The sequence below is a fragment of the Echiichthys vipera genome (assembly GCF_963691815.1).
Source record: "Echiichthys vipera genome assembly, chromosome: 11".
In the NCBI taxonomy this organism is placed as follows: Eukaryota; Metazoa; Chordata; class Actinopteri; order Perciformes; family Trachinidae; genus Echiichthys; species Echiichthys vipera.
This window is the reverse complement of record NC_139836.1, coordinates 26,217,156-26,230,173: the sequence shown is the minus strand read 5'-3', so window position 1 is coordinate 26,230,173 and position 13,018 is coordinate 26,217,156. Positions and strand designations below refer to the sequence as shown.

Sequence of the window (13,018 nt, the reverse complement as noted above, 5' to 3'; positions counted from 1 at the left end):
ATTGTTAATATTGAGGATTTGCTCATTTTCTTTAACTGTGAATTTACTTTCTTTTGGTTTTGAACAAGAAAAAAACCAACGTAAGCCTCTTAAAAAGTCGGTTACTCCACAAACAAACCCACAAATGAAGTGATAATAACCTTGTTAGTTGCAGCCTCAGTGTTTACAGAGGTTTTCATCATAGCGTGGCTCTCATCCTAAAGAGGTTTTAATGTCAGTTTGACTTTCCTGTTAATATATTCATTAAACATGTGCCCTTATGAGTGTGTCCTGCGTTCCCTGTAATCCCTGTCCCAGTCAGCGTTGCTGTTTTTTTTTTTTTTTGCACATTGTTTAATGGGTTTAATGTAAATGTGTGTGTCCGGTGCATCTCTACAACCTGTCAGAAATCTATGCTCATACAGAGCAGTGACGTAAATATGTATTCAAGTCAAGACCTCATTGGGAGGCGGAGGGAGTGGTTAGGACAACTATCATTCAGCCTGTTGGCTCTTTGGTGTAGAGATGATAGCTTTAATATCTGGAGGTTTCATTAATGTTCTTAGACCTCAGCAATATTGCACTTCTTTAGTGTGTTTCTGTGTGCGTTTGGCTTGCAAGCTAGCGAGAGGTTAGTCCCCAATAAAACCATCTCCTTTCCCAGTTAGGATTAGAGCTTTTAAGGGCTTTTTGGTTTGTGACTCTCCCCCTTTCATCTGTTGCCATCAGAAGAAATTCTGCATTAAAGCTGTCTCTCTCTCTCTCTCTCTCTGTCTCTCTCTCGCTCTCCTCTCTCTCTCTCTCTCTCTCTCTCTCTCTCTCTGTCTCTCTCTCGCTCTCTCTCTCTCTCTCTCTCTCTCTCTCTCTCTCTCTCTCTCTCTCTCTCTCTCTCTCCTCTCTCTCTCTCTCTCTCTCTCTCTCTCTCTCTCTCTCTCTCTCTCTCTCTCTCTCTCTCTCTCTCTCTCTCCTACACAAACACACTCTTGGTTATGTTTTCTCTGTTGACTGATCCTCAGTAGTTGTGATAATTGGAGTCGCCTGCCTGGCAAACACAGAATATTGGCTTCAGAAGCAGGAGATGACATCTGTTAACAAATAAGTTGACATTACATGAATTAAAAGGTTTAATTAACAATGTGGTGCCATTAAGCATATTATCAGGGGTGGTTAATCATATACTTGATGCTTTTGGGTAATCATGAGTGCATTTTAGCAAATTAACTCCACCTCTGTTGCAAAGTGCATTGATTTGTTATTTTAATGCAAAAATATATTATTAAACATACTGGTTTCAATGTAATAGTTTACAAATCTGCCTTTTCATTGAAGTGTACTTTGATCAATGAAAAACTCTCAGAGGTCAGGCTCAGCTACAAAATGGCTGCTCTTGAGCTTCTAGAAGTTGAAATTGTGCTTCTCTCTCCTGGACACCTTAGCACGATGAGTCCTGTCTTTAGATCTTATTCATTAATCGGAGCTCAACACTTACGTTTTAAAGTCGTTGCCAGGCTGGGAACCAGGCATCGGCTTTTGGTTTGCCGAGTTGCTGCCATTTTGAGTCAACTTTTTGAGTAAGGTACTACGTCGTTATACGTCCGCCTGATGATAAAAATGTATCATAAAATACCTTTTTGTTTACTCATTTTTGGATGCGCATTGTGTCGTTTGCTTTCTCTTTTCTATATGTTACAAGTTGTCTTCACTAACGGAAACCGAAGACCAAGAATTGGTTCCCAATTCCTCAAAGGCAACTGTTACGGTCAAACCCTGTTAAGTCTGTGTGAGATTTGGAGTCTAAACCCATTTGTGAGTTCCAGTTGTTTGTTACTGTGTGTGTGTGTTTACCCCACCATCACCTGAGTTCCTGAGAACTAGTACAGCATGCCAGTCAGTCCCGTATCCAGTTTATCTGGATCTCATGCGTCATTTTAAACCTTATTGAGCCAAAGGTATGGCACACACTGTGCTGTAATCTGCCGTCCTCTCCCTTTAAAACAAGCCTAATCCCGCTCTTGTTGTGTTTCATTTTCTCTCTTCAGTCTCTTCTCTCACTTTACCTCGAGTGTTTGTCAACCGTGTCGCCTTTTTTGTTGTTCACCTCCCCCATGGGACGAGGTGGTGGTCAGTGAAAGATGTTCCCATTTTGGGGGGGTTTAAGCTAAATCTGATCCATAAGGTGGTTCTAGTGAAGAGAAATCCTGTGGTCCTTTTTTCTACTCGTGTGAGAGAGACTGTGTGTGTGAGTGTGACAATACACATGAAAGCCATTTGCACAGTTCATTCCATTATTAAGACCATTGTTATTGTAATTCACATAACCGCAGTGATAGTATTGCATGCCTTTTATGTCTATTGTTGCCTTTAAAAATACACACTGCTCGGGGAAAAAAATAAATCCTCACATATAATAGTAGCAGATGAATAAATTGGTCTTAATCGGAGTGTGTGTGCGCGTGTGTCTATAACGCCTATAGTGTGGTATTCATAGGTGGTATGTAAAAAGGCCGGCCTTATCACTTATCAGTGGAGGCCAAATTGACACACAGGAATCACTCCATTGTGTGCGGATTCAAAGAGAGATGTGAGCACATTGGATGTCTCCATTTCCAATAACTGTGACCTTGAGGCGAGAGGAATAGCACCCCGCCCCCCAACCTCCAATCTGCTGACTGCTGAATTCAACCACAGCCAGCTGATTTTGGGTGTTGGGGCGGAGGGATAATCGGTGCTACCTCAGGGTTATTCCATAGGGTAAATTGAGTTTGAGCTTTTATTTTTTCTGATCCTCGTGAATGCAAATTACAAAGGCCTGTGTACACTTTTGTGTGGAGTGGAATGCCTCTGCGTCCACATTATCTGCTTAGAGGTTAAGGTTTTGTTAAAGAGAGAGAAAGAGGAGCTATAAGGCAGGAAACAGTCAAATGTTGTGTGATTTATGATCCATCTACTGTCTGTCTGCTGTTTACAAAAGACTGTTCCACAGCGAGAGGGTTCCTGGTTCGTAATCCCGGCCGGGGCCCTTCTGTGTGGAGTTTGCATGTTCTCCCCGTGTCTGCGTGGGTTTTCTCCAGGTTCTCCGGTTTCCTCCCGCAGTCCTAAGACGTGCACATCTTCGGTTAATTGATGACTCTGTATGGTTGTCTGTCTGTGTTCGTCTCTATGTGCCCTGCGATAGACTTGCATTCCGTCCAGGGTGTACCCCGCCTCACGCCCGATGTCAGCTGGGATCGGCTCCAGCCCCCCCGCGACCCCGACAGGAACAAGAGGCTGAAGTTGAATGAATGAATGAATGAATGAATGAATGAATGAATGAATGTTCCACCATGGCAGTTTACTGGAGAAAAACATGGAGCCTGAGGCCCAAATCGGACAGCGCCTGTTTGACTGGGGCGACTTTTTGTAACATGTTTCAATGAGAATCAAACGCTTTGCTATAAATATTCGTCAGTATGGTGCTTTCCCACAGGGTTAGCCGAGGTGTGGATGTGTTTATTTGTGCAGAACATTACGATTTGAAACGATCAGAAGAATAGCGTTTTCGTGCTCTGACTCAAGGCTTTGTTCTTGCCAGCGCTGCTCCCTCTCTTCATTCATTCTCTAGATCATGTGACCACCAGCTCTCTCTCCGTCACACCTCTTTTTATAACACTTCCTTAAAGGATACGCCGGTTTCCTCGCTTATAGCTCCTCCGGTGTGTCTCCGCGATCCTTGCTCTGAGAGAGATTCCCGGGGTGCCACGCGTTTTGCAGGTGGTAGAAACCGCTCTGTGTTATCGGGGCCTTAATGTAGTCTGCAGTCTGAGTGTGACTGACCTCAGGTTGTCCCTTTCATCCAGTTTAGGATTGTTTTGTTTTGTGGCAGCAGGCTTAAGTCCGATAATCATCTGCTTGACGTGGAACCAGTGATTCATCACTTATCACCTTTGTTGTGATACCAGAGCCATGTTTTTATCTTCTGTCTGCCTCAACTATATACTAAACATCGCCACACAGACTTCGGTTTCTGACAAGTCGGTCGTACCGAACGTACGGCCAACAGGAGCACGGCAGAACGAGAAAGTTGTCACACACAGTCAAAACTAAACTTGATATATTAATATTGTATATTTGCAGTTCACTGGTCTCTCCAATTACACCAGAAATTTGGGAACTTGGTCAGCCCAGCGATAGATAATGTTTGAGTTGTTGATAAAAGTGGTTTTATATTGATCAATAAGAGACATCGACCATTAAAATCCGAAACCAACTGGTGTTAAAAAGCCATTAGCTGATTGGTGTGTTTGTATGTTGGGCACTTGTTCTTTCTGTTCATCATATGTGAACACTGTGTGTGTGTGTGTGTGTGTGTGTGTGTGTGTGTGTGTGTGTGTGTGTGTGTGTGTGTGTGTGTGTGTGTGTGTGTGTGTGTGTGTGTGTGTGTGTGTGTGTGTGTGTGTGTGTGTGTGTGTGTGTGTGTGTGTGTGTGTGTGTGTGTGTGTGTGTGTGTGTGTGTGTGTGTGTGTGTGTGTGTGTGTGTGTGTGTGTGTGTGTGTGTGTGTGTGTGTGTGTGTGTGTGCGCGCGCGCGTGACCACGTCTTTACAAAGGAGCCAGCTTCTTTTAGCACTCAGCCTAATTAATCCATCTCTCAGTGACAAAAGGATCCCCACCCCTCCTTCCTCCGGCCCGTCCCATTGGCATTTTGGGGCAGAGAGATTCAGCAGGACCCCCGGGCACCCCTCCTGCCCTGACCCCTGCCCCCCCACCAGGGAAGCATCTGTGGATCGATCCTGGGCCAGCTGGCACCAGGGGAGAGGGGCAGGACTGGTACTCTAACACAAACACACCCTTCTTGATTGCAAGTCACTCATCGTCATTTATGCATTTAATGAGGCGGTGCAGAGTAACTGTAGTTCGGTTTGATTGCTCTTTTATTTATTTAATTTATTTTCTTGAGCTTGCCATGGTTCTCGTCACATGTGGCCCGGTGTGTGTGTGAGTGTGTGTGAGTGTGGTACAAAGCTGTAAGTCAGAGCTTACTGTTATAGATGATGCTCTGCAGTTGTACTGAGATGCAGCTAGGGGGCAGCATACAGCCATCACCCCTCCCTCCTTTTTTCTCTCTCTCCCACTGTGCCCGCTCTACACACACACACACACACACACACACACACACACACACACACTCACACTCACACTCAGGTATGTAGTCGTTCTCATGGCTCAGAAAGAGAGAGCATATTGATAGTCCTATCCTCTCTGTAATAAATTAAACTTTTGCATTGTCCTTCCCTTTCATTTTACACATTGTCACAACCTCCCAGTCACCCTAATCCTAGCGCGCGCGCACACACACACATACACACACACACACACACACACACACACACACACACACACACACACACACACACACACACACACACACACACACACACACACACACACACATTGATTGACAAGCAGCATCCGGGGAAATAGAGCAGATTTCCATTGTTTGCTGTCCCTACTCAAATCTGTTGAGACGGTTATTCCATTCTTGTGCCGGGGTATTTGCATATCCTTAAGTATTTCCTATTTTCAAGATCCCTCTCCCCCTCCTCCTCCCCATCCTCCTTTTTGCTAAATCCCTTCTTCTTAAGTGTTTGGTGCATTTAGCAAATTCATTCATAACGTATCTACATGCGCTATTAGCTTAGTATAATAGCCGTGGTGTAATCTGCAGAGAGATAGGAGGTGGAGAGTTCTCCTGATGGGCTGTTCTTTGGGGCGAGCCGGGGTTGGCGGCGGGGCGACGATGATACGTCATTATGTTTCCCGGCTAAAGCGACGAGGCTCAAATGTCAGCGCGAAATGTCAAGTGGCCTCGCTAGTCAATCGGTGGGTTCCTTCTGTAGTTTTTTATTTATTTAATTATTGGTCCGAGTGAGGTGGGAAGGGTGGAGAGAGATGGGAGGATAGGAGGGTGAGAGGAGCTGGAAGGATGGAAAGGCAGAATAGAAACAGGGGGATGGAGGTCAGAGAATCAGATTGTCTTTGTCAGTACAATATTAGGTTTTATATCTCATATATCTCAGAATTTCCTCAGCTCATCTGGGCTTCACACCGTCAACCTCTCATAGACGACGTTGCTTTTGACGCCACATGCCAACGCTCACTAAAAAGAACGAGATCCAGCACTGAATAGATACTTTTAATGAGTTATGAATCAGTTGTTCAATCAATTAATATACCGGTTGTTTTTAAGGCATCGTACTGATGGAAAGAACGAGTAAAAGATGCATAACTGTTCTGCATTTGAATGCGTAAAACCAAGCCTATGTTAAATACTTTGTCGGGCTGTGTACTTGGTTTATCCCAAATGTTTCCAACAATGTTCAAACCCAGAGAAATCTGTCCTGTGTCCCCCGAACACCACCACCAACAACATCATCAACCACTCTGTTGTGTCTTTTGCAAGGTTACACAACATTTGAAGAAAAACAAATACAAGAAGATGTCCTTTTCTTTATCCTGCAAGAGAAATTTCTATTTTTTCACTCTGTTATTATTCAGGTTACACACACAGGCCCGAAATACACACACGCACAAACAGGACCTATATACATGCAATTGATGGAGTGATGTCAGAGTGAGGGGGCTGCCAATGGATCAGCGCCCCGAGCAGTTGGGGGTTCGGTGTCGTGCTCAACAGCATCTCAGCAGTGCCCAAGAGATGAACTGGCACCTCTCCAGCCACCAGTCCACGCTCCATTAATGGTCCACACAGGGACCTCGAACCAGCGACCCGCCGTTTCCCAGCCAAGTCACCGATGGACTGAGCTACTGCCGCTACCGCTACCACTCCCCCAACAATTGCATTTGTTAAGATTCCATCGAGGCACAAAGATGTGTAGCTTCAGAAGGAGCGGTTTTTATTCAATGTATTATTTTTCCCTCAGCTCAACATTTCTGCCATTTCTAACACTGTCAGTGAAACCAGACAGTAGAAATATGGAGTCATTTGTGTAACCCTAATCCCTGACTATTTTTGACCATGGAAAAACCTATCTACCACGGTTAGCTGAGCTAATATCTTTACCTGCGACAGCCGACGTTTCATCTGTGTTTGGCAGGTGGTAATTTAATTCCCGGACCAAATCCTGAACGTTTGGATCCTAACTTATCAGAGAAAGAGAGTGTGTCTGATCAGGACGTTTTTGTTTTGCACGGAGATATAACTTTATGTTGTGATCCCAATAGTCATCACGCTTTGTCGTCTCAATGGTTTAAGGAACCGATCTGGCTGAAGACAGTATTCCTTGTGTCCCCCTCTCAACTATTTTCAACCACAATAAGTTAAATTTCTCGTACCTTGGCTGCAGCACTCACGCTGATAGTGTTTTGAATAGTGAGAATGGAAGTCACAGTACACATTTACATGCCGTGTTGATAAGTGTTGGCCGGCCCACAGATTTCTAGCCCCTATTTGAAGCTTACATAGTTTCTCACTATATTACCAATAGCTTTACCACTCTGCACTGATACCAACTCTGTGGGTATGTGTGTGTATGAATGAATGCCCTGCGGCCCTCAGCGATAAGGCTGAGATTGAGTTTTCCCCACAGAGGCAAAACCTCTCACGTGTGTGTGCGTTTTTGTGTGTGTGAAGACATCAGGAAACAGGCAATGTAAAGAGCTCGTATCGCTTTATCTAGCATACACGCCAGAGTGTATGTGTATATGTATATGTGCTCTCGAACCGGTGTTGTGTGAAAGAGAGCTGGCTGCTCGGCTTTTCTTCGGCATTGTGTGCATGAGAGGATGAATCCTTGGGGCTCCGTTCACAGCTCAGACGAGAAGGTATTTTTCTGTGGTATAATAACATAAGTGTGTGTGTGTGTCGGTGTGGGTGTAGGTGTGTGTACAGTTACATATGCTGTTTTTAGACATCCAAACAGTGAAAAGAGGCAAAAATAATGGGAGAGCAGACAGATTTGAAGAGCATACATGTGTGTTACCACTGCCTGCTGCTCTCATTTCACATGGCCTGCGAAGGGACGCGTGCACAGCGTCTTGTCCGTAGATTCACTCTCTCCTTATGCAAATGAGCACCTATCAGCTAACTGGGAAAATGTGTCAGTTTCATCTCAAAAACAGAATCTGTAAAAACAGCGGAGGCACGACAGAGAAGGAGAACATGGTATAAGAGTGGTATCAACACAGCGAGGGGGTGAACCAGTCTGCTATTCACTGACAGCGTGGGGCTTCGACAGCCAGACCTGCAGCAGACGAAACCCATCGATTCAGGGAGGGGGGGAGAGAAAAGACTGGAACATCCCCAACTGTTTAGTTTCCATATCGAGCAGTCAGTGACCAGGCTTTCCGGCAGTTCTTATTTTTCACACACTGTCCTCTGGTGAGCGGCTTGCATATACATGCACACGTACACGCACACCCACACCCACACACTGTCACTGATTCTATAACTCTTATCAGCTGGTCTGTGGCATATTCCCGAATTCCAATTTGACTGCTAGCCCCTGGCCCCAGAGCACATCTCTGAAAAGAAGGAGCAGCAAATATGTCTTCCGCGTGGACCTTTGATAGAAAATATCCGGAAGGATTTCACAACTGAATTCACAATGAGGGACGCAGGACGGCACACATTTGAGCTTGTTCTGGATTTACCAAATAGACCATTATTTCTGGATTTGTGGATGTTGTAATCACCAGTCATTGTGAGTCATGAAGAAAAGTCTTAAAATTAATTGTACATCCTGCACTTTACTGAACCTTTAATACGTGTTCCCCAAAGGAGGATTTAAAACCTCGTACAAAGGATAGAATATCCTAACATTAAATAAAAAAGGCCTCTTTGCTGCGTCTTCTTTATTTTGCATGTGATCCCTGTAGTGTCTATGCCAGGGCTGCCCAATCCTGCTCCTGGAGGGCCACCGTCCTGGATGTTTAAGGTTCCTCCCTGCTCTAACATACGATTTTCAAACCTGTGACGAGCTTCAGCTGCTTGATAACGAGCACATCATTAGACTCAGGTGTGTTGGAGCAGAGAGAAACCTAAAACATGCAGGACAGTGGCCCCCCAGGAGCAGGGTGGGGCAGCCCTGATCTATGCCATGCACTGAGAAATATGTTCTTCATGTTTCTCTCCCTCTCCAGGAGTCTCCATCAGGGCGGAGGAAGGCCTTGGCCACCAGCAGTATAAACATGAAACAGTACGCCAGTCCAATGCCCACACAGACGGACGTCAAACTCAAGTTCAAGCCACTGTCCAAGAAGGTGGTGTCGGCCACGCTGCAGTTCTCCCTCTCCTGCATCTTCCTCCGTGAGGGAAAGGCCACGTAAGTCTTGGTCCCCTCATGTGACGCCTTTCCTAAATAGTTAGAAGCTCATAATGTTCTGTTTTTGAGGTGTAAACTCCTCTTCACTGCCTTTTTTGAGTATTAAAGTTTTTATTGCCAATACGGATGTTGGGATGAACCTATTTTGCCATAACCGCGGTTACATAACATGGACGTTTCTTAACCATAAGAATTGTAAAAGCTACGATATCCATGGTGTCCTGATTCCTGCATTGTTGCCCTGTGGAAACGAATCTTGCAAGTTACAAAAAGTCATAAAAAGTAAATAAAAGCCCTAAAAAATAAGCTTTATAATTGTTCCTTATATCTGCCAAAAAAGGTCTGGGAGTTGTTGTAGAAGATGGATATTCAGTTTGAAAAGCGTGCCGTTAAAAAGTGACTACAAAGGATCCAACGCAGGGAATATGCTCCAACATGTTTGAGAAAATCCTCCAGCCCTTTATGCTCAAGTCAAAGAACCTAACTAGCAAATGTCCCTTTACGAAGGCCTGTGAATATTCCCATATGTCCAGGTCATCGTCATCCCCGAAGCAATTTCAGTCAAAAGCAACTGGACTTGGTTAACCAGAAATTGCTTTGGGGATAACTTGACTAAGTCTTTCCAGTGTTTTATGTTTACTTTCTGAATCTTGTGGGTGCCTATGTAGTAGTTACCTGGATGTCACTCCAGTTCTAGGGGTACGTGCTGAACCCTCTGTTTTCAATATAAAGAAGAAGAATTACTTTATTTATCCCACAATGGGGAAATTTAATTTTTTCACTCTTATTATTAATCATGTTACACACACAGGCCCGAAATACACACATGCACAGACAGGACCTATACATGCAATTAAGGAGAGATGTTAGAGCGAGGGGGCTGCCAGTGACCAGCGCCCCGAGCGGTTGGGGGTTCGGTAGCGCCCAGGAGATGAACTGGCACCTCTCTAGCCACCAGTCCACACTCCATACATGGTCCACACAGGGACTTGAACCAGCGACCCTACGTTTCCCAGCCACGTCACCTATGGACTGAACTACTGCTGCCCCTAAAGTAGATCAACGGGTATTAAAGACCCTTAATAATAACCTGAAAACTGTGAAACCCTGATATTTCCTCATGGTGACTTCAAAATCTCATAAAGCGACATCCCTCTGGCAATTGCAAGACTTTTAGAAATATACCAGACGTGACGTCCTCAGCTCTGGAAATGTGTGTGTTTCTACTCAATGTGTACCCATGTATTTAACCATGTATAAGAATATACACAAACATAATGTATGCACACACATTTCGCACATTGGTCTGACATTCTTTGATTGCACAAAGTTTAATTTGCAGACACACACACACACACACACACACAGTGTTTGCAGCTTCTCATTCAGTCTCAGATTCATCTTTGATATCGCCAACTTTCATTTGAGGACACACACTCTCAGTTGCGGTGTTTGCCGTTTTGTTATTCATTCTAATTTGATAGTAGCAACTTTCATTTAAAGACTGGCGCTCACACACACACACGCCGAGCGAGAGCAGAGCAACAAGGCCTTTGTTGTGGCGCGGACGGCGGGTCGATGGTGCGTAACCCCTGTTAACCCTTCGGGGAATGATGTCGACCACACACAAACAAACTCAATCACACCGGTTCAAATGAGCCTCTGGGCCTGGGAAACACCAAACACAAAGAACAGAGAGGAGAATACACTGATTATGATGGAGCAGTGGTTTTTAAGGGACCGAGGGGGGTTTACACAAGACTACATAAAATACAAGGGATACTGTAGAAGTTGATGCGTTTGTGTATAAAGTGGCGGCAAGGGGGGAATAAGAGAAAAATGTTTGGATGGAAAAGAGTGAGAGAGGAGAGATGGACGACCAGGGATGAGAGACAAAAGCTTAAAATGTGAGTAGAGTAAGAAGTCTTAGGTATTCTAACAGTTGTAGAGAAGAGGTCTGAAGTGAAGAAACGAGCGAGTGGTGACAGAAAGATAAAGACGGAGAGCTGTGATAAACCTAATGTGATCCAGCTGTTGGCAGCCTTGTTGGTGAGAGCTGTAGGTTTAAAATACAACGCTGATGCATTTTTATTCATTCGTTCATCCATTTATGCATCGTTTTCTCTATTTTTTGTCTTAATCTCTGGTAGTTGTTCATCCATTTAGGGAGTGTCATCACCATAAACAGGTATAGATGGTCTAGTTTTGTTTTTTTTAAAACATAATCGAGCTAAAATGAAAGGAGTCTCTCGACAACCGTCTGATGGACTTCACAAGGAAGTGCAGTGTCAAATGCGAGCTCTTGAAATCTACGGGACATATATATTCGTAGTACGTTTGCGTTATGTATGCTCTGTTTAGTGTATTGAGATGGAGATGGGACCCCTATTATAACTGTTACACCACAGAACAGCATTCTGGGTATAGCTTGCTCTCCGTCGCTCGCCACAGTGCCTTCAAGTAGAACCTGGCGATAATCTGATATGATCATTTATCGACTTTCAGAGGAATCGTATTGTGATGAAATCATATATCGAGATGCAAAATTACGGCATCTAAAATTATAATATCCAGCACATACTAACTCAATTCAATTCCCAGAAAATCTGAAGTGAAATATTTCTCTGTTTTGCACTTGTTCTTAATAAAATGAGAAAATATTTGTCACATATTCAATTCACACAGGAGTATACAACATGGGCTTTTTATTACCATGGTTATTGAATTACCAGAGAACATGTTTAATCATGATGTAAATTGTTCTCATGATATGAAATAACCCATATAGCAGTTTTGGCAGCCCTGCATTGAAGAACAGATGAAGAAAGACAAACAAACATTTGAAAGAATCTGCAAACTTTTCGAAATGAAAACGATGTTTGTTCCTGGAAATAGCCTGGTTCCAAATCGCTAGCTGTTAGCAAATGACGTGTATGCTCGAGCATTGCAAGGGGACGCAACTTCATCATGGCAGGAGTGTTACTCAGGGCGTGACTCAACTGTGTAGTTGTTTTAATGAGCAGTTCAACAGGCACTACACGAGTGTGCATGATATGGATCTGTTTCGAGTGCGGTTTCTACCAGTGAACATGAGATTGGGTCTGTTTGTGGTGCAGTGATGAGGACATGCAAAGCCTGGCCAGCCTGATGAGCATGAAGCAGGCTGACATCGGCAACCTGGACGACTTCGAGGAGGAGAACGAGGAGGACGAGGAGAACCGGGTCAACCAGGAGGAGAAGGCTGCCAAGATCACAGGTGAAAACGGACACGAAGCACTTTCTCTTCCTCAGACGGATGCATGATTTTGTGGGATCGGGAAAACTGATGTCAGCTGATGTTGATCAAAGTCACACAGATCACTGCTTTGCTTGAATCAGCCATTAGACATTAGCATAGTAATTCACGCTCATCAGTGATAACTTTTCCTTTGCTGTCAGTCACCAGCTGCGTTAATGGTAAGTCTGATATTTTGGCAGCTAGTGAATCACCTTGTCAAATGTCTCAAATGCTGCCATCTTCCTAAACTGACTACTTGGTGGATAAAACCTCCATCCCTCCTGAATAATCACCAGACAAGAATAACCAGACCAAGGCTTCAGTGGGGCATCAACGCTGCTTCTTTCTTGACTCTTTTTGTTTTCCCAAGTGTCTGCTTCTGTAAGTGTGCACGCTCGCATACACAAGATTATAAATTCAAGAGTTTCATTTACAGTGTTTTGT

General features: G+C 44.2%; 1 protein-coding gene across 1 annotated transcript in view; it reads left to right on the top strand.

Moving 5' to 3' along the window:
• ehbp1 (EH domain binding protein 1) overlaps positions 1 to 13,018 on the top strand; it is a 173,861-nt gene that overhangs the window by 44,059 nt on the left and 116,784 nt on the right. Inside the window, 2 exon segments of the mRNA XM_083923469.1 lie at positions 9,116 to 9,297; positions 12,414 to 12,553. Of these exon segments, the coding sequence (XP_083779595.1) occupies positions 9,116 to 9,297; positions 12,414 to 12,553 (322 nt within the window).